Source organism: Pristiophorus japonicus, chromosome 6 (genome assembly GCF_044704955.1).
Source record: "Pristiophorus japonicus isolate sPriJap1 chromosome 6, sPriJap1.hap1, whole genome shotgun sequence".
NCBI lineage: Eukaryota > Metazoa > Chordata > Chondrichthyes > Pristiophoridae > Pristiophorus > Pristiophorus japonicus.
The window spans coordinates 139,841,692-139,866,569 of NC_091982.1; the positions used below are offsets into that span (position 1 = coordinate 139,841,692).

The 24,878-nt window shown below is 49.7% G+C and overlaps 1 protein-coding gene across 6 annotated transcripts in view; it reads right to left on the reverse strand.

The window, feature by feature from the left end:
* The window catches only part of cep63 (centrosomal protein 63), a 112,461-nt gene extending 87,902 nt beyond the window's left edge, over positions 1-24,559 (reverse strand). For 5 of the 6 annotated variants that reach the window (XM_070883218.1, XM_070883216.1, XM_070883217.1 and 2 more), the window contains exons 1-5: positions 24,426-24,559; positions 16,518-16,585; positions 14,459-14,642; positions 9,926-10,021; positions 9,139-9,267 (exon numbers count right to left, since the gene is read on the reverse strand). In XM_070883218.1, the coding sequence (XP_070739319.1) occupies positions 9,139-9,267; positions 9,926-10,021; positions 14,459-14,642; positions 16,518-16,561 (453 nt within the window). In that variant the 5' untranslated portion in view covers positions 16,562-16,585; positions 24,426-24,559. The remainder of the gene's footprint in view (positions 1-9,138; positions 9,268-9,925; positions 10,022-14,458; positions 14,643-16,517; positions 16,586-24,425) is intronic. The other variant, XM_070883215.1, reaches the window with a different exon arrangement.
* Positions 24,560-24,878: the final 319 nt, after the last annotated feature.

Sequence of the window (24,878 nt, forward strand, 5' to 3'; positions counted from 1 at the left end):
TGGGTGAAGACATTTCCTTTCATATCTCCTCTAAACCTGCCTTCAAATTACTTTAAATCTATGCCCCCTAGTTATTAACTCCTATGCACTCTACCCAGGCCCCTCAATTTTATACACTTCAATCAGTTCTCCACTCAGCCTCCTCTGTTCCAAAGAAAACAGACCCAGCATCTCCAATCTTTCCCCATTGCCAAAATTCTCCAGTCCAGGCAACATTCTTGTAAATCTCCTCTGTACCCTTTCCAGTGCAATCACATCTTTCATGTAATGTGGTGATCAGAACTGCACGCAGTACTCCAGCTGCAGCCTAACCAGTGTTTTATTCAGTTCAAGCATAACCTCCCTGCTCTTGGATTCCATGCCTCGAATAATAAAGGCATGTATTCCGTGTGCCTTCATAACCACCTTATCTACCTGGCCTGCTACCTTCAGGGATCTGTGGACGTGCACTCCAAGGCCCCTTTGTTCCTCTACACTGTCCAGTGTCGTACCATTTATTGTGTATTCCCTTTCCTAGTTAGACCTCCCCAAATGTATTACCTCACACTTACCCGGTTTGAATTCCATTTGCCACTGTTCTGCCTACCTGACCAGTACATTGATATCCTCCTGCAGTCCGCAGCTTTTTTCTTCATTATTAACTTTATTCATCGGGATTCCGTCCTGAAACACCAGCCTGTGCTGCAGCAGGGCAGCACACGCCCTTTCAACGAACTGCAGACAGCATTTGCCCACCGGCTCAGGAGACCAATGGCAGCCATTTGTGGCATTCTGTTTGTAGCCACCAGATGGTGTCATTTGTTGGAGGTCACTGAGCAGCACGCACATGGTGCTGCTCTGGTAGAAAAGGTCAGCCATTTTGTGAGTCAGGCTCATTGGGCCAGAATAAAGCAGAAGCAAGGTTGTACCTTGCTTAATTAAACAGTACTCAGTTTGAACCTTTATTGCACACACAACATTTGGCGACAAGAATACAAGAACCTTTGTTTGCAAAATGAGCACGATTGGATTTTTAGAGCGATTCGTGGAGGGAGAAGATTGGGCAGACTTTGTGAGCCATTTGAACCAGTACTTCGTGGCCAACAAAATGAAGAGGGTCGACGATGCAGATCGGCGTCGGGCCGTGTTCCCCACCTACGGTCTGATAAAGAATCTACTCATGCTTAAGTGATCCAACAGAGAAAACATACGAGGAGTGTGTACATTGGTACGGGAGCACCTCAAGCCAGACGACGGCATCATCATCTTGAGATACAGATTTATACGTTCGATTGGAGGGCCAGAGTGCGGCAGAAATCGTTGCCGACCTGAGACGTTTGGTGGGACCGTGCAGGTTCGCGACGGTGTTGGCAGACATGCTGCAGAACTTCTTTGTTACCGGTATCAACCACGAGATGATCCTGCGCAAACTTCTGGCAGTGGAGGAGTTGGATTTAAAAAGGGCCACCCAGATCGCTCAATCATGTATGATGACTGACAGGAGTCTAAAGCAAATATCGGTGAAGAACCGAACCTCGGCAAATACTGTAAATGCAATTGATTCGGCGTTCGGCAGAACGACACATGACAGGGTCTATCTGGCTGCATTCGCGAAACCTGTGGCTGCCCAAAGTCTGCCAGCGGGAATGTATCCGACTTCTCCGTATTGGCGATGTAGGGGAAATCATCGGCACCAGTAGTGCCGATTTAAGCAATATAGTTGGAAAGGCTGTCTGAGAGTGGGGCATCTCCAGCGCAAGTGTCCACAGGTGAGTAAGCGAGCTGTGACACACCACGTGGAGGATGAGAGTCAGACTAGCGCGGATCCGGATACGCAATCCAAGATGCAAGAGGAGGAAGTGTATGGACGGTACTCTTTCATAACCAAAAGTAAACCAATTTTGATTAATGTGAAGTTTAACGGGATACCGGTATCAATAGAACTGGACACGGGGCGAGTCAATCGATCATGAACGAGAGGGCATTTAATAAGCTGTGGGATACGAAGACTGTGAGGCCCAGGCTGAGCCCTGTTAAGGCCAAGCTGCGCATGTACACCAAAGAACTGATAAAGGTGATTGGCAATGCACAAATTAATGTGTCGTATAACGATGCGGTTCACGAGTTACTGCTGTGGATTGTTCCAGGCAATGGCCCAACACTGCTCGGCAGGAGCTGGTTGGAGAAAATCAGATGCAAGTGGAACGACATAAAGGCATTGTCGTCGGAGGAAGATACATGTGCCCAAGCATTGAGCAAGTTTCCCTCACTGTTCGAACCCAGTTACGGCAACTTCACAGGAGCCAAGGTGCAGATCCACGTGGACTCGGATGCAAGACCCATCCATCATAAAGCTCAGGCAGTGCTGTATATGATGAGGGAGAAGGTCGAAATTGAACTGGACAGACTCCAGCGTGAAGGGATCATATCACCGGTCAAATGTAATGAATGTGAATTGTTCCTCTGCTGAAAAGTGATGGCACTGTCAGAATCTGTGGAGACTACAAGGCTACGATCAACAGGGTTTCGAAACAAGATCAGTACCCGTTACCGAAGGCTGATGACTTGTTTACGACGCTAGCCGGAGGGAAGCCGTTCACAAAACTGGACTTGACGTCGATCTATATGACACAGGAGTTGGTCGAGACGTCAAAAAGACTTACGTGCATTGACACGCACAAAGGATTGTTTATTTACCACAGGTGCACGTTTGGAATTCACTCGGCTGCAGCAATATTCCAGAGGAATATGGAAAGTCTACTGAAGTCCGTTCCCAGAACTGTCGCGTTCCAAGATGACATCCTGATCACCGGTCGTGATTCCAAGGAACATTTGAACAACCTGGAAGAGGTTCTACTGCGTTTGGACAGAGTGGGACTCAGACTTAAACGCTCGAAGTGCATCTTTATGGCACCAGAGGTCAAATTCCTTGGGAGGAAAATCACCACTGATGGCATCAGACCTACTGACGTGAAAACCAAAGCGATCAAGAATGTACCCTAGCCGCAGAACATGACGGAGCTGCGTTCGTTCCTGGGTCTACTCAACTACTTTGGTAACTTTCGACCTAAATTGAGCACCTTACTTGAACCACTGCACATGCTATTGAGAAAAGGTAACAACTGGGTGTGGGGCGCATTGCAAGACAGAACTTTCGAGAAAGCCACCAATCTGCTTTGCGCAAACAGGCTGCTGGTACATTATGACCCATGCAAATGTTTAGGTTTGGCCTGTGACGTATCATCATATGGAATTGGTTGCGTGATACAACAAGCCAGTGAGTCGGGGAAACTTCAACCTGTCTCGTATGCAACCAAAAGTTTGTCTAAAGCAGAAAGAGCCTACAGTATGGTAGAAAAAGAAGCTTCAGCGTGTGTGTACAGTGTTAAAAAGATGCATCAATACATGCTCGGTCTGAGGTTTTAATTAGAGACTGATCACAAGCCGCTCATTTTGTTGTTTTCCGAGAGCAAAGCTATCAATACCAACGCTTCATCCCACATCCAAAGGTGGGCGCTGACATTATCTGCCTATGATTATGTCATTCGCCACAGACCTGACAGAGAGAATTGTGCCGATGCTTTGAGCCAGTTGCCGTTGCCCACACCGGAGGTGGAAACTCCACAACTGGCAGATTTAATGTTAATCATGGATGCTTTTGAGAGTGAAGGTACCCCTGTCACGGCTCAACAACTCAAGACCCGGACCAGCCAGGACCCGATTTCATCGGTGGTGAAGAGTTGCATCCTCAAAGGAGATTGGTCTGCCATACCTAAGCAAAAGTGCGAGGAGGCTAAACCATACATTCGTCACAAGGGCGAACTGTCTATTTAAGCAGATTGCATATTGTGGGGCAATCGAGTTGTAATGCCTAAGGGAGAGAGAAGTTTGTGCGTGAGTTACACAGCACACATCCTGGTCTAATGATGATGGCAGCCATCGCCAGGTCCCACACATGGTGGCCAGGAATTGATTGAGCTGGAAGCATGTATGCTTCAGTGCAACACCTGCATGCAGCTCAGCAAAGCACCAGCAGAATCGCCACTGAGTCTGTGGTCATGGCCATCCAAACCTTGGTCCAGGATCCATGTAGATTTTGCAGATCCCTTCCTGGGCAAGATGTTTTTAGTGGTGGTGGATGCTTATAGAATGCATAATCATGTCATCCAGTACGTCCACGGAAACCATAGAGAACATAATGTCATGTTCACGACACATGGTCTGCCTGACATAGTGGTGAGCGACAATGCGTCGTGCTTCACCAGTCAGGAGTGTCAGGAGTCTGTAAAACGTAACGGCATAAAACATGTAAGGTCAGCACCATTCAAGCCTGCGTCCAACAGGCAAGCTGAACGTGCAGTACAAATTATCAAGCAAAGCATGAGGAGAGTAACCCAAGGGTCATTGCAGACCCGCTTGTCTTGCATACTGCTGAGTTACAGGACAAGACCCCACACACACACACAGGAGTCTCGCCTGCTGAAATCATTATGAAAAGAGGTCTCAAGACCAAGTTATCTCTTGTACACCCGGATTTAAGTAATCGTGTTGAATACTGAAGACAGAGTCAACAAGGATACCACAATCGCACAACTGTGTCACGCGAGATTTCTGTTAATGATCCTGGATACGTGTTGAATTATGGTCAGGGTCCCATATGGATCGCTGGTACGGTCATGGCCAAGGAGGGCAACAGGGTATTTGTTATTAAGCTCAAGAATGGGAAAACTTTCAGGAAACACATGGATCAAACAAAGCTGAGGCACACAGATGAGTCAGAGCAGTCGGACGAAGAAACCGTCAACGACCAACCAACCTACCAGCAGCCTTCAGTGGACTCAAGGGTCATCAGTGAACCCGGAATTTCCATCACGGACTTGTTCAATAAAAATGGACTTGCAATTCCTGACTTGGGCACTGCCACCCCCAACAAGTCAGCCATCCAGCCATCAGCCACAACAGACACCACACACTCACCCAAGGCTGGAATCAAACTGAGACAGTCAACCCAGGAGCGTAAAGCACGGGACTGTCTCAACCTGTGAAAGTCTGTGATAAGATCTCAGAGGGGGGTATTGTCATGTATGTACATTCTGTTTGTAGCCAGCAGATGGTGTAATTGTTGGAGGCCACTGAGCAGCACGCACACGGTGTTGCTCAGGTATAAAAGGTCAGCCATTTTGTGAGTCAGGCTCTTTAGGCCAGAATAAAGCAGATGCAAGGTTGTACCTTGCTTAGTTAAACAGTACTCAGTTTGAACCTTTATTGCATACATAACAATTTGAATCTGGTGTCAGCGACTGTCATTCTTCTGAGATCACAGAACTGGCTGCTATTAAGCCGTTAGCCAGGTGACCATTTCAAGACTGCTCCAAACACAGCAAGTCCAATTTTGGCCGAATGACAGAAACGCACTCACATTTCTACCCAGAACCTCAGGTAGGCCATCTGCCTTCCCACAGGGAGCAATCAGAGGGTTACTTCTAATGGCAGCTCAAACATCTGCTATTGTAAAGTTCACAGTACACTTAGACTTACAAGGATGATACCAGAACTGAGAGGGTACAAATATCAGGAAAGACTGAACAGGCGGGGGCTCTCGTCTGTAGAAGAGCGAAGACTGAGAGGTGACCTAATAAAGGTCTTTAAGACTATGAAGGGGTGCGATAGGGTACATAAGAACATAAGAATTAGGAACAGGAGTAGGCCATCTAGCCCCTCGAGCCTGCCCCGCCATTCAATAAGATCATGGCTGATCTGGTCGTGGACTCAGCTCCACTTACCCGCCCTCTCTCCGTAACCCTTAATTCCCTTATTGGTTAAAAAGCTATCTATCTTTGACTTGAAAACATTCAATGAGCTAGCCTCAACTGCTTCCTTGGGCAGAGAATTCCACAGATTCACAACCCTCTGGGAGAAGAAATTTTTCCTCAACTCGGTTTTAAATTGGCTCCTCCGTATTTTGAGGCTGTGCCCCCTAGTTCTAGTCTCCCCCACCAATGGAAACAACCTCTCTGCCTCTATCTTGTCTATCCCTTTCATGATTTTAAATGTTTCGATAAGATCACCCCTCATCCTTCTGAACTCCAAGGAGTAAAGACCCAGTCTACTCAATCTATCATCATAAGGTAACCCCCTCATTTCTGGAATCAGCCTAATGAATCGTCTCTGTACCCCTTCCAAAGCTAGTATATCCTTCCTTAAGTAAGGTGACCAAAACTGCACGCAGTACTCCAGGTGTGGCCTTACCAATACCTTATACAGTTGCAGCAAGACCTCCCTGCTTTTGTAATCCATCCCTTTCGCAATGAAGGCCAATATTCCATTTGCCGTCCTGATTACCTGCTGCACCTGCAAACTAACCTTTTGGGATTCATGCACAAGGACCCCCAGGTCCCTTTGCACCACAGCATTCAAATAATATTCCCTTTTACTGTTTTTTTCCCCAAGGTGGATGACCTCACACTTTCCGACATTGTATTCCATCTGCCAAACCTTAGCCCATTCGCTTAACCTATCCAAATCTCCTTGCAGTCTCTGAGTCCTCTACACAACCCGCTTTCCCACTAATCTTTGTGTCATCTGCAAATTTTGTTGCACTACACTCTGTCCCCTCTTCTAGGTCATCTATATATATTGTAAACAGTTGTGGTCCCAGCACTGATCCCTGTGGCACACCACTAACCACTGATTTCCAACCGGAAAAGGACCCATTTATCCCGACTCTCTGCTTTATGTTCGCCAGCTAATTCTCTATCCATGCTAATACATTTCCTCTGACTCCACGTACCTTTATCTTCTGTAGTAACCTTTTGTGTGGCACCTTATCGAATGCCTTTTGGAAATCTAAATGCACCACATCCATCGGTACACCTCTATCCACCATGCTCGTTATATCCTCAAAGAATTCCAGTAAGTTAGTTAAACATGATTTACCTTTCATGAATCCATGCTGCGTCTGCTTGATTGCACTATTTCTATCCAGGTGTCCCGCTATTTCTTCCTTAATGATAGTTTCAAGCATTTTCCCCACTACAGATGTTAAACTAACCGGCCTATAGTTACCTGCCTTTTGCCTGCCCCCTTTTTTAAACAGAGGCGTTACATTAGCTGCTCTCCAATCCGCTGGTACCTCCCCAGAGTCCAGAGAATTTTGGTAGATTATAACGAATGCATCTGCTATAACTTCAGCCATCTCTTTTAATACCCTGGACCAGGGGACTTGTCTATCTTCAGACCCATTAGCCTGTCTAGCACTACTCCCCTAGTGATAGCGATTGTCTCAAGGTCCTCCCTTCCCACATTTCTGTGGCCTGCAAATTTTGGCATTGTTTTTGTGTCTTCCACTGTGAAGACGGAAGCAAAATAATTGTTTAAGGTCTCAGCCATTTCCACATTTCCCATTATTAAATCTCCCTTCTCATCTTCTAAGGGACCAACATTTACTTTAGTCACTCTCTTCCGTTTTATATATCGGTAAAAGCTTTTACTATCTGTTTTTATGTTTTGCGCCAGTTTACTTTCATAATCTATCTTTCCTTTCTTTATTGCTTTCTTAGTCATTCTTTGCTGTCGTTTAAAATTTTCCCAATCTTCTAGTTTCCCACTAACCTTGGCCACCTTATACGCATTGGTTTTTAATTTGATACTCTCCTTTATTTCCTTGGTTATCCACGGCTGGTTATCACTTCTCTTGCCGCCCTTCTTTTTCACTGGAATATATTTTTTTTGCGCACTATGAAAGAGCTCCTTAAAAGTCCTCCACTGTTCCTCAATTGTGCCACCGTTTAGTCCTTGTTTCCAGTCTACTTTAGCCAACTCTGCCCTCATCCCACTGTAGTCACCTTTGTTTAAGCATAGTACCCTCGTTTCTGATACAACTTCCTCATCCTCAATCTGTATTACAAATTCAACCATATTGTGATCACTCATTCCGAGAGGATCTTTTACGAGGAGATCGTTTATTTTTCCTGTTTCATTACACAGGACCAGATCCAAGATGGCTTGCTCCCTTGTAGGCTCTGTTACATACTGTTCTAAGAAACAGTCCCGTATGCATTCTATGAATTCCTCCTCCAGGCTACCCCCTGCGATTTGATTTGACCAATCGATATGTAGGTTAAAATCCCCCATGACTACTGTCGTTCCTTTTTCACATGCCTCCATTATTCCCTTGATTATTGCCCGCCCCACCGTGAAGTTATTATTTGGGGGCCTATAAACTACGCCGACCAGTGACTTTTTCCCCTTACTATCTCTAATCTCCACCCACAATAATTCAACATTTTGTTCATTGAAGCCAATATCATCCCTCACAACTGCCCTGATATCATCCTTTATTAAGAGAGCTACCCCACCTCCTTTCCCTTCTTGCCTATCTTTCTGAATCGTCAGATACCCCTGTATATTTAATTCCCAGTCTTGGCCACCTTGCAACCATGTTTCTGTAATGGCCACCAAATCATACCCATTTGTAATGATTTGTGCCGTCAACTCATTTACTTTATTTCGAATGCTGTGTGCATTTAGGTAGAGTGTTTTCATCCTCGTTTTTAAACCATGATTTTTAGTTTTTACCCCTCCTGCAGCCCTTTTATATTCAGTGGCCCTGGGTAGACGTAGAGATGTTTCCACTCGTGGGGGAGTCCAAAACTAGGGACCATAAATATAAAAGACAGTCAGTAATAAATCCAATAAGGAATTCAGGAGAACCTGCAGAGAGTGGTGAGAATGTGGAATTTGCTGCCACATTGAGTGACTGAGACAAATCGTGCTGATGCATTTAAGGGGAAGCTGGATAAATACAGGAGGGAGATAGCAATAGAAGGTTATGTTGACAGGGCAAGGTGAGTTAGGTGGGAGGAAGCTCATGTGGTATAGACTTGTTGGGTTGAATGGCCTGTTTCCATGCTGTAAAATTCAACATAATTCTATGTACTTAACTGACAGATAACACATCCCTGTCCATTACAATGGCCCACGATGTCAAACCCTCATTTCCATCAGAAAAGTCAGGCAAGAGCAGAACAAAACAAAAATGTACTGTGTACCCAGTGATTCGTGGCAACTGAAAATATTGTTGAAACCTTGAGAAATACTGAATACCTGTAATCCAAATGTCCAAAGCAAAGAAACGACATTTCACACGGGGCCATTTACCTCGACCTTCCTGTTCAGCCTGTGCACTTCGGATCCGTCCTCCTTGTCCTGTCGGTTTTTCACATTCTCCCTCACTTCCTTCAACTGCCGCCTCTGCAACTTCTCATAGCTTTTCTTCAGCTTCTCAATCTGAAAGCACGAAAGTTTGAATGCAAGCTAAAAGTTGATTGTTTGGGGTAAATACATCCCCCCTGCCCCATTTTTGCAGCCTGTGTGTTACCATGCCACCAACAATCACCGGTGAGATGGGCTGGCTAGTATCGGGGCCCTTCAGTGAACAATGTAGCATAAGCTGGGCCACGGGGTTTTCCAGGCTGAGTCTCAAGACACAATACCTTATTTTAACCCTGAGCTCCATCTCGTGGCAAGAAAACAAACAAAATGTCCCCATCTCAGCCAGACTTGTGATGGGGTAAAGATGGCATTAATATCTCAGCCAGCCTTGTGAAGTAAGGTACAGATGGCATTAGTATTTCTATGCCAGATTTGGAGTAGGGTAAAGAAAGGAAAAGATCAGCTCGCGCTCCTGAAGCTATCCAGCAAACCTAAATGGCAGCATGTATGTGTGGGTGCCAGGTGAGGGCAGAGCTGGCTTGGCTTTGATGTCCCCTGTCATTCAGTGTCTAAGATCACGTATGTAGAATGGCCGGCTGTGTGAGTGAGGTACCCATGGAACTGTCAGCCCCTTTGATAGAGGGTGGAAAATGGGGTGGAAGGCTTTAAAGAAAAAATTGTGCTAAAATACAATTTACGCAGCAGTTAAAAAAAAAAATGGAATTCTATGTACCTCTTCCCGAAACACGTTCAGCTGTGCTTCATACTGCACCACTATATCGTGTTGAATCTTTTCATTGTCTTGCAACTGTTGTCGCAATACCCCAACCTGCAAGACAGAAAAAATACTGAGATATTTGTGCAAGAAATCATGCACAATAACGAGGAATATCGATATGTAACCCAAAGAGTACAGTTCAGTTACTACCCACAGTCTGGGCTCTTCAGTCCCAGAGTTAGTAAATGCGTTATTTAAATTTAGATTACTGACTGCCTCACCATATTGCAGCAACAAAGTATTACGACAGGCTGTGGGAGGATGGGGAGAGGAGGCAGGAGGGAGACAAAAGGGTCTGGGGAAAGAGGAATCTCAAGCAATTCCCCATACAGCAAGTTAATCTCAACAACGTCTTCAAGAAATGACACGCAGATGACCAGGTACTTCCCCACAGGGAGAAAATAAGGTTGCTTTTATCTGTTCTGAGGATGTGGGTGACACTGGAAGACCACATTTATTGTCCATTGCCAGCTGCCCCAAGAAGGTAGTGGTCCTTCTCCATGAACAGCTGCAGTCCTTGCGGTGATGGCGGTGCAATGATGGCGGTCCAATGATGGCGTTAGATAGGGACCATTGGCGCGACAATCTCTCTCAACGTTCCAATGCACATCTCCAAACAAAATAACAGGATAATCATCACCTTCAGGGTTAGAATTAGGCCTTAGACAAACAGGAGAAGTGAGGGAGGTGAGAAGAGAGTTGGCATGAATTTGCTGGAAACAAAACAGCCTGTGAACGACGCCAACCGTTATTAATGCGGAAATCAGCCAGAAACTGGTGGCGAGGAAGAGCTAACCTGCGAGTTGCCAATCGACACAAGGTGCTGGACGATTTGCACCGCTCCGCCGTTAGTTTTGTGAGAATGCCATCTCACCCTTAACCTCCCCTTGAGCTTCATGAAGTTGCTGCATTTGCCCGTTAATTGCCCATTACACTCACCACAGAAAGCCAAGTCTAATAATTAATAGTGACGATACCCTTTTAACAACCCGATCATTGATAATGGCTACCAATAAACCCCTCTTCCCAGAAAGTGAACAATTAGAAGTGTGGAGTCTCATTTCTTCAGGTCGTGAATTGTTGTTGGAGATTTTAAAGGTGTCAAATTATAACATTTTCACATTTTTCTTAGTTTCCTTTTCTCTCTTTTTCTCTCACTCTTTCAATCCAATTTCTCTTTCTGTATCTGATCTGACATTGAATTCAGCCACATTAATTCAACCTCTTTCTCAGTTCTTTCTCTGTTTATGTCTCAATCCTGAAATCTCATTGGTCCCATTGTTTACTCAGGTCCCAAATGCCCTGCTGCCCTTGCCGTGCTGTTACTAGCTCGCACTTCCAGCAACTTTGTGGGCAAACATTTTTTGAGCGGAAGGCTGCAGGAATATGTCTAACAGGGCAGGGCAGGCCATTGAGCTCCATTGCGACATCCATGTTTCTGTTTTCCCAGTTTAACACCAAGGGGCCGGAACGGCCTCTTTTTTAAAGAGCAGTCACCAAGAGGCGGTAACGGAGCGGAAATGAGTTTCTGTCCAGTCCAGTCGGTGCGGACACTGCGACGATTGGGACATTGCCCTCCTGATCTTTTGAGGCGGAGAAAGTATCTGCCCCGCCCCTATGCAAATGGCGGTAATGATGTCATTAGAGTGCGCACCGCCTGGTCCACGCCCCGGAAGCTGCCAGTGGCTAAGCAGCGCGTCCACCCTTAAAGGGGAGGGCGCACCGCTGCGGCCGCCATTTTATTTTAATTGTCGGCCGACTGTTGAGTCGGCCCAACAACAGTGGCCGCAGGTTCAGCTGGGCCCCTCTTGTGTGCCAGGCCGCCGAAGCCAGTGGGCAGTGAAAGGGAGGGATGTTGCTAAGCATCAGTGCAATGCGCCCAGCACGGTGCTGATGACATCGTCCGCCTTCGGCCCCGCTCCCGACTCACTTTGCCCCTCTGCCTTCCTAAACACCTTCCCGATCATTTTTGAGAAGAGGGGCATTTGCCTTTATTCCCCACCCAATCGATTCGGGTGGTAATTCACCACACCATTCTAATTATCCCCCCCAAACGGGGCAGAGGGCAATTTCGGACCCCCCAAGTGTTGCGTCAGACACCGAGCTCCATCAAGTTAGTGAACAATAACAATTGCCAATGAAGGGTTGATGATTCGGGCGAAAATCCTACTAGCTTGACCAACTGAGCGATGGCTAATTTGTAAGAAATACACAGTAGTTTGAGATACTAACCGACGTGATCCCACTGAGTTACCACGGTACTTGAATGTCTACAACCCCCAAGCAATGAAGGAATCTGGTCATGCACAACACTAAAAGACACAGTCACTAGCCAGTTACTAATTCTCTTTACTTGGACACAATTTGAGCAGCATAAAGGTGATTTAAACAGTACTCAATCTCTAAACCTTTCAGTAAAGAATGGACTACAATATAAAGCATGAATGCCATCTAGAGGCACAATTAAGCATTCGGTGCAATGCTAAGCCAGGAGAAACTAACTTTTCGTAGCATATATAAAATGAAAAGCAAATGTAACAGGAATGACTTTCAAAGTGAAATACTGCATCGATCCAATCACAAACAGCTCTGACTGCAGCAACCCATCATTTCAGCTCTGTGTCTCACCGGAGTGCTGAACAAATAGAGGTTGCATCAGCAAACGACTTAAAAACAAAGTGACCTCTCAGCAGTGACATTTCAGTCAGTAATCTCCCAGTTACCATCCAGGGCTCCAAGGATACTAGCTTTCACTGGCATCACTGGAAAAACTTCTCATTAAGCACTGCCCACACTTTTAAGTTCTCCTTTAATGACCAACATTATCCTAATAGGGAGCTTTCAGGCATCCCACTCAATCGAGGCCAGAATCCCTCCCCGATCACGACTAAAGACCCTCCCCCATCCCATCCTGATCACAGTCAGAACTCTCCCCCACCCCTCCCCTCCACTCGATCGTGGCCAGAATCCCTTCACCCCCCTCTCCCCCCCGCATCCATCGTGGCCAGCGTTCCTCCTCGATCACGGCCCAAGCCCCTCCCCCCACACCTCGATGTCACCCGAGCCCCTTCACTCACCCCTCGATCGTGGCCCGAGCCCCTCCCCCCACCCCTTGACCGCGGCCCTCCCCCTCTCTCACCCCCCCTCCATCGCGGCCCTCCCCCTACCCCTCGATCGCAGCCCTCCCCCCTCCCCCTCGATCAGGGCCCTCCCCCCCTCCCCGATCGCGGCCCGAGCACCCCCCCCACCCCTCGATCTCAGCCCGAGCCCCACACCTCGATCGTGGTCCTCCTCCCTCCCCACACGCCTCGATCGCAGCCCTCGCCCCACCCCCACCCTTCGATCGTGCTCCACCCCCTCCCCACACTCCTCGATCGCGGCCCTCCCCCTACCACTCGATCACGGCCCTCCCCCCTCGCCCCACCCGATCGCGGCCCTCCCCCCTCCCCTCAATCGCAGCCCTCCCTCCTCCCTCACCCCTAAATTGCGGCCCTCCCCCCTCCCCCCACCCTCGATCGCGGCCCGAGCCCCTCCCCCCCACCCCTCGATCTCAGCCCGAGCCCCACACCTCGATCGTGGTCCTCCTCCCTCCCCACACGCCTCGATCGCAGCCCTCGCCCCACCCCCACCCTTCGATCGTGCTCCACCCCCTCCCCACACCCCTCGATCGCGGCCCTCCCCCTACCACTCGATCACGGCCCTCCCCCCTCGCCCCACCCGATCGCGGCCCTCCCCCCTCCCCTCAATCGCAGCCCTCCCTCCTCCCTCAGCCCTAAATTGCGGCCCTCCCCCCACCCTCGATCGCGGCCCGAGCCCCTCCCCCCCACCCTCGATCGCGGCCCGAGCCCCTCCCCCCTCCCCACCACCCTCGATCGCAGTTCTCCCCCCACCCCCCACCCCTCGGTCATGGTACTTCCCCCTCCCCACCCTCTATCACGGCCTGTGCCCCTCCCCTTGATCGAGGTCCCCCCCCCTCCCCACCCTCGATTGCGGTGTCTCCCCCCCACCCCCACCCTCGATGGCGGTCCTTCCCCCTCCCCCCACCCCTCGATCGCGGCCCGAGCCCCTCCCCCCACCCCTCGATCATGGTACTCACCCCTCCCTACCCTCGATCGCGGCCCAAGCTCCTCCCCCCACCCCTCGATCATGGTACTCCTCCCTCCCTACCCTCGATCGTGGCCCAAGTCCCTCCCTCCAGCCCTCGATCGCGGTCCCCCCCCCTCCCCTAACCCCTTGATCGCGGCCCGAGCACCCCAATCCCATCCCCCAAGCTGAGCTGAGGCTCCTACCTCCTAGGCTTGCCACCCACTTCGGGACTTATGCCCTCCATACCTGCCTCCCCCCACTTTTATCACGGCCACTGTTTAGCACCTACCCACAGGGATTACAATATCTTCCACTTGTGGACTGAAACTACTAATACGCAGCCAACGTGTAAGCTTGCGTTACCGTTTTAAATCGTGGTATGTAGAGAAGATTTGCTCCTACCTCTACGTGTTTCTGGTCAAGCAATATTCGAATGGCACTGAGCTCCTGTTCTCGGACCTTCAGCCTGGTTTCCACTGACCGAAACTGCGCTTCCCATTCAGACTTCTTCTGGGCTATCATGATATCGATCTGCTTCATTAGCTCTTGTAATTCAGCCTCGCAGGTGCTAAGGACACTGCTGCAACTTGATTTCGTCAAAGGCAGTAGAATCAGAGAGAAAGAAATTCAGAAGTTTACAAACAGATTCCATTGCCCAATGACTTGTGGTGTAAACAACGATGTCTCCGCAAGACGCAAGATCCTACAAATCCCCTGGGAGGACAGACGCACCAACATTAGCGTCCTCGACCAGGTCAACATCCCCAGCATTGAAGCTCTGACCACATTTGATCAGCTTCGCTGGGCAGGCCACATCGTTCGCTTGTCCGACACGAGACTCCCAAAGCAAGTGCTCTACTCAGAGCTCCTTCAAGGCAAACGAGCCAAAGGTGGGCAGAGGAAACGTTACAAGGACACCCTCAAAGCCTCCCTGAAAAAGTGCAACATCCCCACTGATACCTGGGAGTCCCTGGCCAAAGGTGCCCTAAGTGGAGGAAGTTTATCCGGGAGGGCGTTGAGCACCTCAAGTCTCGTTGCCGAGAGTATGCAGAAAGCAAGCGCAGGCAGCGGAAGGAGCGTGCGGCAAACCTGTCCCACCCACCCTTTCCCTCAACGACTATCTGTCCCACCTGTGGCAGGGACTGTGGTTCCCGTATTGGACTGTTCAGCCACCTAAGGACTCATTTTAAAAGTGGAAGCAAGTCTTCCTCGATTCCGAGGGACTGCCTATGATGATGATGATGAAAGGCACTATCTAGTGGAACACTGGGCCATAGGGCCTGGAATGTCAACCTTCATTCTCGGTCTATGCTGACCTCGTTGGGGGATTACAATTGGCATCAGAGACCCTGGCCACGGGAGGGAGGAACAACAAAATTAGCCAGGGTTCCTGATCCCGATCGCTCTGCAGTGAGCCTTGCTGAAAAGCAGGTGTGCAGATGTACACAAGGCCCAGACAAGGCTCAGTTGTGATATCTCCTACAGTAAAAAAAGTTGCCGACATTCACTCATGGGCCTGCACTTAGTGTGTAGGCTCACGTGAGGAACCGCCACGTTGGTGAAATACCAGAGCACTGTTGATGCAATAGAAATATACCCAGTGCCTTCAACAGAGGAAGCGAAAAACAAATGGTCTAAGAAAAAGTTTCTTCACAGCTTTTCGCAGTTCTTTAGCTCTCTCATCAGCCTTCAAAGTAATGACTTGTGCAGGGGGATATTTTATAAGCAATAACAATGCTTCAAGTGGCTATTTTTCACATCTCGACAGCAATAGCCTATTTGACTGTAGTGCCATCATTTTCCCAGTTTTTTCTCCCTAAATTGGCCTGGGTTTTTATCTGTTTTTTGCCTCTCCCAGGAGATCACATGGCTCCGGTTGGGGTGGAGTGTAGAATATTTCAGTTTAAGGGGTGTCGGACTTTTTTTTGAGGCGGACTGATTGCTCTTTGCCTTTCCGTCATTGTTCATAGGTTTATATGTAACCTCCAGGGCCGTGCGGCTCTTTGTCAGCCAGCGTGGACATGATGGACCGAAATGAACTCCTTCTGCGCTGTAAATGTCTATGTTTCTATCACATCTAAAGGTAACGTCATGGTTCTGATACTGGACTAACAACCCAGAGGTTGACTTCAAACCCCACTGAGGCAAATTGGGAACTTGGATTAAATGATCTGGTAATTTGTGGGCTAGCTCTAGAAAGGAGGACCATGAAAGATGGTTCAGTAATGTCCTTCAGGGAGGGGAATTTGACACCTTAACCTGGTCTGGCCTACATGTGATTCCAGTCCCATATCAAGTGGTGTAGAAGTTACATCTTGTTTCATAAATATGAGCAATGATTGTACAGCAATGCAGTTTAGATGTTTACCAGAATGGCAAAAAATACATTAAGCCCCCCAAACATCAGACTTACTAGACACAACTGAACACTACACCCATCAGAACAAATGATTCTGCTTACCCATCTTGGCTAAGGTTTTGCACTGCTTCCAGTAAAGCCTCCATTTCCTCCCAGCTTCAGAAGGGCAACTGTGGAGACAAAAGTCAGATAGAGTTAGCTTGGGCCCGAAATTGGTTTTCTGGGCAGTCTCCCCCTCGAGCGAGTTTGGTGGTCCTCTCACCGGCGGGGAGAGAAGATCACTGGGTACTGTCCGCTGGCGTGCAACGCTCACAAGAGTCCTCCTGCCCGCTGCGTCCCCGGGGGCGGGGGTGGTGGTGGTGGGGGGGAGGGGGAGGAGTGGGACTGGGGGGGGCGGGGGGGGGGAGGAGCGGGTGGTCCGGCAGCCGGCAGGGCCTGGGGAGTCAGCAGCAGCCCAAGGCGGGGGTCCAGATTCCGGACGACCATGCCACGTATCGTCCCGGTGTCTGAATTCCGGAACTCCAGATTTTCCAGGCTGTACCTGTACCTGTACATGACATTTTAATGATCTATGTACCTGAACCCACAAGTTACTTTGGACACCCACTGTATTTAACTTTTCATCATTTAGAAAGTTCCCTGATCTATCCTTTTTAGGTCCAAAGTGGATGACCTCACATTTGCCCAGATTGAAATTCATTTGCCATAGTTTTGCCCATTCACTTAATCTATCTATATCCCGGTGTAATTATATGCTTCCATCTCATCATCATCATCATCATCATCATAGGCAGTCCCTTGAATCGAGGATGACTTGCTTCCACGTCAAAAAGTTAACAGGTGTTTCAATGAAGGATCTAAAATTCCAGGTCCCGAACTACATCCTGAAGGGTGGAAGATGCCTGTGCGTGGATTTTGTTAATGCGTGGTGACCGTTGTACACCAGCCACCACATGGGCTTGACAGAGCTAGGTCTTGGTCCAGTAGCAAGGATTAACCAAGACAACTGGAGACTAGCTCTGCTGCACGGACCTAGTGCGCACACATATCGGAGTGTGGGCTGGCCCGTGCAGCCCCAAACTGGCCTGGGCCCTCGGCTCTTCTGGCCCCAAACTCATGCCTCTCAAATCGCTCTACACATTCTCTTGCCGCTCCTTCGCCCCGATCTCGCCGCTCTTGCTGTACCTGCCCACGCTCCAATCATTGACCTGGATCTTGGTGACGTCACACCTCACTGCCGTTGCTCTCCTGCTCCAGCACGTGCTGCTCCCTGGAGTGGTACGCCGCCACGCTGCTTCTTCCGCTCCCCGGCCTGCTCTGATGGTGCTCGCAGGCCAGGGGCCGCTCAGACTGCTGGCAGAAGGAGCTTCCATCTATACTGCCTACAATGCCACCTATCTCTGTGTCATCGGCAAATTTAGATATATGACTTCCTAAGTCATCATCTAAGTCGTTAATAAATACTGTGAATGGTTGAGGCCCCAACACAGATCCCTGTGGGACACCATTAGTCACATCCTGCCCATTATCTCTACTCCCGGTCTCTCAGCCAATTTCCAAACCAGGTCAATAATTTGTGCCAAACTAAAGCGAATACACCAACTCTACCTTCCTGCCTGCTGAATCATGCAACTTCAACCATCACCATTCGTTCTGCCTCTCCTTATCAATCAACCCGGCACTAATATAAAGTCCCAAACATTGAATAATTGCATCAGCTTCCTTAGATCCCTGATTGTCCTACTAATCCAGCTAATCCCAGACATTTCTGACCAGTGTCCCATATCTCACTCTTACAGAATAGCTTGCAAAGAATTACACTCTGTAATCCAGACCATAGCACGGCACGGTTCACGCTCCATTACCAGGTTCCATCTCATTCAACAAGAAGTTGCATTTGTATTGCGCCTTTAACAACAACTTGTATTTATAGCGCCTTTAACATAGTGAAATGTCTCGAGGCGCTTCACAGGAGTATTATGCGATAAAAATTTGACACCGAGCCGCATAAGTAGAAATTAGCGCAGGTGAGCAAAAACGTCGTCAGAGGTATGTTTTAAGGTATATTTGGGGCATTAACCCGAAACGTTAACGCGGCTTTCTCTCCACAGATGCTATCTGACCCGCTGAGATTTCCAGCATTTTCTGTTTTTATTCCAGATTCCAGCATCCGCAGTATTTTGCTTTTCTATTAATGTTTTCAGGAGCATCTCGAAGGAGGAAAGAGAGGTAGAGAGGCAGAGAGGTTTAGGCAGGAAATTCCAGAGCTTGGAGCCCAGGCAGCTGAAGGCACGGGCACCAATGGTTGAGCGATTATAATCAGGGATGCTCAGGAGGGCAGACTTAGAAGAGCGCAGACATCTCGAGGGATTGTGGGGCTGGAGGAGATTACAGAGCTAGGGAGTGGCGAGGCATGGAGAGATTTGTAAATAAGGATGAGAATTTCAAAATCGAGGCATTGCTTAACCGGAAGCCGATGTAGGTCAGCGAGCACAGGGGGTGAGCGAGACTTGGTGCGAGTTAGGACACGGGCAGCTGAGTTTTGGATCAGCTCTAGTTTACGTAGGGTAGAATATGGGAGGCCAGCCAGGAATTTAACATAATGGGCCCACGTTTCGAGTCGCGCCTAGAACAGCGCAGTCCCGACCTGGGCGCCCGTTTTTCGCGCCACAAAGTGCGCTTAAAAAAACCCTCCGTATTCTCCACCTCCCTGCAGGTCCTCTGGCCCTTGGCGCAGCGCAGGAGGAGCTGTCGGGTGCGGAGCCAGGTCCCTGCGCTGAAAACAGTGCCGGGACCTCTACACATGCGCGCTACAGTGGGCACGCAAGTGCAGTAGCTCCAGGCGCCCGAAACTGTGTGGGAGGGGCCCAAAGCACGCAGCCCCTCGCCCTGGCTGAATGGCCTCACTGGGGCTGCGTGAATAAGGCTCCTCCCACGGCCAGCTCCTGCTTCCTCCCCACCCGACTCGACTCCCGCTTCCCGCCCCCCGACCGGACTCGACACCCGCTCCCCCCCCACCCCCCCCCCGGCACCTCCGGACCGGACCCAACATCCGCCCCCCCCGCCCCCGGACCGGACCCGACACCCGCTCCCCCCCCCCCCCCCGCCCCCAGACCGGACCTGACACCCGTTTTCCCCCCCGCCCCCGGACCGGACCCGACACCCGCTTGCTCCCCCCGCCCCCCCCCGGACCCGACACCCGCTTCCCCCCCGCCCCCGGACCGGACCCGACACCCGCTCTCCCCCCCGCCCCCGGACCGGACCCGACACCCGCTCTCCCCCCCGCCCCCGGACCGGACCAGACACCCGCTCTCCCCCCCCCCACCCGCCTCCGGATTGGATCCGACCTGACCTCACTCCCCCGACCTGACCTCCCTCTCCCTCCCTCCCCCCGACCCGAACCGAACCGACCTCTCTCCCACCACCCCCCCGACCCGATCCAACGCCACCTACCTGTAAATCTGGTGCTGGGGACGGGCCCTGCCCGAAGTCTCGGGCCCGGGCCGTTCAACCTCCCTCCCCCTTCTCCTTCCCCCCCCACCCCCCCCCAATCTCCTTTCCCCCCCCCAATCTCCTTCTCCCCCCCCCCGCAATCTCCTTCTCCCCCCCCCCGCAATCTCCTTCTCCCCCCCCCGCAATCTCCTTCTCCCCCCCCCCGCAATCTCCTTCTCCCCCCCCGCAATCTCCTTCTCCCCCCCCACCCCCGCAATCTCCTTCTCCCCCTCCTGCAATCTCCTTCTCCCCCCCCCGCAATCTCCTTCTCCCCCCCCACCCCCGCAATCTCCTTCTCCCCCCCCCCGCAATCTCCTTCTCCCCCCCCCCGCAATCTCCTTCTCCCCCCCCCCGCAATCTCCTTCTCCCCCCCCCGCAATCTCCTTCTCCCCCCCCCCGCAATCTCCTTCTCCCCCCCGCCGCAATCTCCTTCTCCCCCCCCGCAATCTCCTTCTCCCCCCCCCTGCAATCTCCTTCTCCCCCCCCTGCAATCTCCTTCTCCCCACCCCCACATCTCCTTCTCCCCACCCCCCCATCTCCTTCTCCCCACCCCCCCATCTCCTTCTCCCCACCCCCCCATCTCCTTCTCCCCACCCCCCCAATCTCCTTCTCCCCACCCCCCCAATCTCCTTCTCCCCCCCCAAATCTCCTTCTCCCCCCCCAAATCTCCTTCTCCCCCACCAAATCTCCTTCTCACCCCGCAAATCTCTTCTCCCCCCCAAATCTCCTTCTCCACCCCCCCCAAATCTCCTTCTCCCCCACCAAATCTCCTTCTCACCCCGCAATCTCCTTCTCCACCCCCCAATCTCCTTCTCCACCCCCCAATCTCCTTCTCCATCCTCCAATCTCCTTCTCCACCCTCCAATCTCCTTCTCCACCCCCCAATCTCCTTCTCCACCCCCCAATCTCCTTCTCCACCCCCCAATCTCCTTCTCCACCCCCCAATCTCCTTCTCCACCCCCCAATCTCCTTCTCCACCCCCCAATCTCCTTCTCCACCCCCCAATCTCCTTCTCCACCCCCCAATCTCCTTCTCCACCCCCCAATCTCCTTCTCCACCCCCCAATCTCCTTCTCCACCCCCCAATCTCCTTCTCCACCCCCCAATCTCCTTCTCCACCCCCCCATCTCCTTCTCCACCCCCCCATCTCCTTCTCCACCCCCCCCATCTCCTTTTTATCCCCTTCTCCCCCCCTCCCCCCTTCTCCCCCATCCCTCCCCCTTCTCCCCCATCCCTTCCCCTGTTCCCCCCCTCTCTCCCTCTACCCCCCCTCCTTGGTGTCAGAAACACAGACACTGACAGAGAGAGAATGAGAGACACAGAGACAGACAGAGAGATAGAGACACTGACAGAGACACACTGAGGGGGGCATCCCAGCACGCTGTTGGAGGGCTCCCGGTGCTGCAGTCGGTAAGTAGAAAATGTTTTATTTATTGATTTAAAAAAAAAATTATTTCTTAGTAATTTTTTTTGATTGATTTATTGGTTTATTGATGTATTTATCATTTATTATTGATGATGGCTCTTTATTTGTAAAACTTAAGTGTTTAATGTTTATAAACTTCCCTTTAAACACCCCCCTCCACCATTCCCTACGCCTGATTTGTAACCTACGCCTGATTTTCTAAAGTGTAGACAAGGTTTTTTCGAGCGTACAAAAATCTTCACTTACTCCATTCTAAGTTAGTTTGGAGTAAGTTTTCACTCACGAAACTTTGAAATCAGGCGTAAGTGGCCAGACACGCCTCCTTTTGAAAAAAAAATTCTGTTCCAAAGTGAAACTGTTCTAACTGACTAGAACTGGAGCAAACTAAATGTGGAGAATTCCGATTTCTAAGATACTCCGTTCTACACCAGTTGCTCCTAAAAATCAGGAGCAAATCATGTGGAAACTTGGGGCCAATAAAACTACCCAGGGCGCTTCACAGGAACATTATCAAACAAAATTTGACACCAAGCCATATAAAGAGACATTAGGACAGATTGGTCAAAGAATTGGGTTTTAAGGAGTATCTTAAAGGAAGAAAGAGGTGCAAAGGTTTAGGGAGTGAATTCCAGCTGAATGTGCGGGGATGCACAAGAAGCCAGAATTGGAGGAGTGCAGGGATCTTGGATAGTTGTAGGACTGGAGGAGGTTACCGAGATAGGAAGGTGCAAGGCCATGGAGGGATTTGAAAATGAGGATGGGAATTTTAAAATTTAGATATTGCCGATCTGGGAGCCAATATAGGTCAGCAACCAGACGGGTGATGGGTGAACAGGACTTGGTGCAAGTGAGGATACGGGTTCACAGGTTTGGATAAGTTCAAGTTTATGTAGGGCTGAAGATGACTGGCTAGAGAGGAGAGCATTGCAATAGTCAAGTCCAGATATAACAAAGGCATGGATGAGGGTTTCAACAGCAGATGTGCTGAGGCAAGGGTGGAGACGAGTGATGTTGTGGAGGTGGAAGTAAGCGGTCTTGGCACTGGAGCGGATATGTGGTCGGAGGCTTATCTCAGGGTCAAATAGGTTGCAAACGATCTGATGCAGCCTCAGAAAGTTGCCAGGGAGAGGGATCGAGTTGGTAGGTAGGGAACGGAGTTTGTGGTGGAGACTGAAGAAAATGGCTTTGGTCTTCCCAATATTTAGTTTGGGGAAATTTCTGCTGATCCAGGACTGGATGTCAGACAAGCAGCATGGCAAATCAGTGACAGTGGAGGGATTGTGAGAGGTAGTGGGGAGGTAGAGTTGGGTATCATCAGCGTACATGCAGAACCTGACACTGTGTTTGTGAATGATGTCGCCAAGGGGCAGCATGTAGATGAGAAATAGCAGGGGACCAAGGATAGATCTGTGCCATACTGCTTGTCCGGCAGCCAGTACTGGGTACGCAGAAACTTCCTCCAACTGAATATTGGGAAGACCAAAGCCATTGTCTTCGGTCCCTTCCCTGCCACAAACTCCATTCCCTATTCAACACTGTAAAGTTCTGTCTGCAATCCTGTCCCATTTCATTCAACACTAAGATTCTCTCTGTAATCCAGTCCCATCTCATTTAACACAATCTGTCAACTCGCATTGTCAATCTTTATTGCTTTTCACTGGTCTAAATGCTGCTTTCACTCTTCTGAACCCTCTCTGTCACCGTATGTTATCCGATTTAAGTGTGCCTGGTAAAGAAGGATTTGCCCCCGCCCTGGTTAGATCCTGGTTCAATCATACCTGTTGTTAGCAACAATTCAGATCTGGCCACTGAGTAGTCTGAACCAACCTGTGAGCTTCTCAAAATCCACTAACAGTTACTGAATGAACTTTGAACTGGTCTACCCCTGGCAACGCTGTTTCCCTTAACTTCTATAATTCTTCTTTCTCACCCCTTCCATTCTGATATCCTAAAGAGAAAACTGACTTTTGTTTAATCACTTTTTAATACTTTAAAAGGCATGATATAAAATGCAATGAATTTTGTTTAGCCTGCAGTAGATGGCTCATACCCATGACTATTTTCCTCTTTCCTTGTCAGCCGTGGCTCAGTGGATAGCACTCTCGTCTCTGAGTCAGAAGGTTGTGGGTTCAAGTGCCACACCAGGGACATGAGCACATAAATCCAGGCTGACACTCCAGTGCAGTGCTGAGTGAGCGCTGCACTGTCAGAGGTGCCGTCTTTTGGATGAGACGTTAAACCAAGGCCCTGTCTGCTCACTCAGGTGGATGCAAAAGATTCCATGCAATGATTTCAAAGAGTTATTCCCAGTGTCCTGGCCAATATAGGTTGAACCTCCCTTATTCCGGCATCCCTGGACCTGGCCTGTGCCAAATAAGGGATTTTGCTGGATGAGGGATGAGGGGAGGTCATCGGCCCGGAAGGGGGGAGGAGGTCACTCGGGGTTTTGGGCGGGGGGAAAAGAGAGAGGAGGTCGTCAGCCCAAGCAGGCCCAGCGGGCCCCGAGAAATGTCGGCAGGATCAGCTAACTGTCCACAGAAAAGGGACTAAATCTGGAACCTCCCTGGTCTACTACTTACTCCATGTTACCAACTATTACAACCGATGCAGAGGGGAAAACCCACATTGGGTTTCTTTTATTGCATTTGTGGTGGTGTTTGAAGCAATTAACTTAAGTTAACTTGGCCCAGTGGTAACTCCTATCTCAGAGGAAGGGCTTTGACCAGCCGTGTTCTGTGCATGCGCCACCCGGTGGCCGGGAATAGTGCCGGACGAGGGGTGGTGCTGGATAAGGGAGTTCCGGATAAGAGAGGTTCAACCTGTATTTGTTCCTAAATCAACATCACTAATTACATCACAGATGATCTGGTCATTATCACGTTGCTGTTTGTGGAGCTTACTGTGCGTAAATTAGCTGCCGCGTTTCCCACATTACAACAGTGACTACACTCCAAAAGTACTTCATTGGCTGTAAAGCGCTTTGAGACATCCGGTGGCCCTGAAAGGCGCTATATAAATGCATGTCTTTTTTCCGCCGAAACACTTAAAACCCACGTTTGCCGTTATCTAACCATTATGTTCTGATTTACCTACCTCCTCTTTTGTTCTTTTCAACCTTGATAATGCCCTGCACAATGGGCCTTGAACATCACTCGAAGCCTTGGTCCTTCAGCTGTTTCTCAATGGGACAGACGACAGTATCTTTCCTCTATTTCCTGCTGCTGCACCTGGAGTTAACATGTAACTGGGTTTTATTTCTAAAGACATGTAAAAGATCACAGCTGACACTTCTCTGAACCTATTCAAAAAGATTGGCTGCCTGTTCCAGCAAACTCACAGGCCACTGGCACTCCTGGTGATCATCCCCTCTGCCCACCACCAAACGTTTGGACCAATGATAAACTCCAGCGCATCCAGCACACTAATGCAATTGTTGCAGCATGCGCGGGGAGGGAGAATATTAGGGGCACGTCAAAATGGCCACATGAAAACAAATTGGAAAATAGACAACATGCTCAAAGAATTGAGTGATCCAACCTCAGGCAA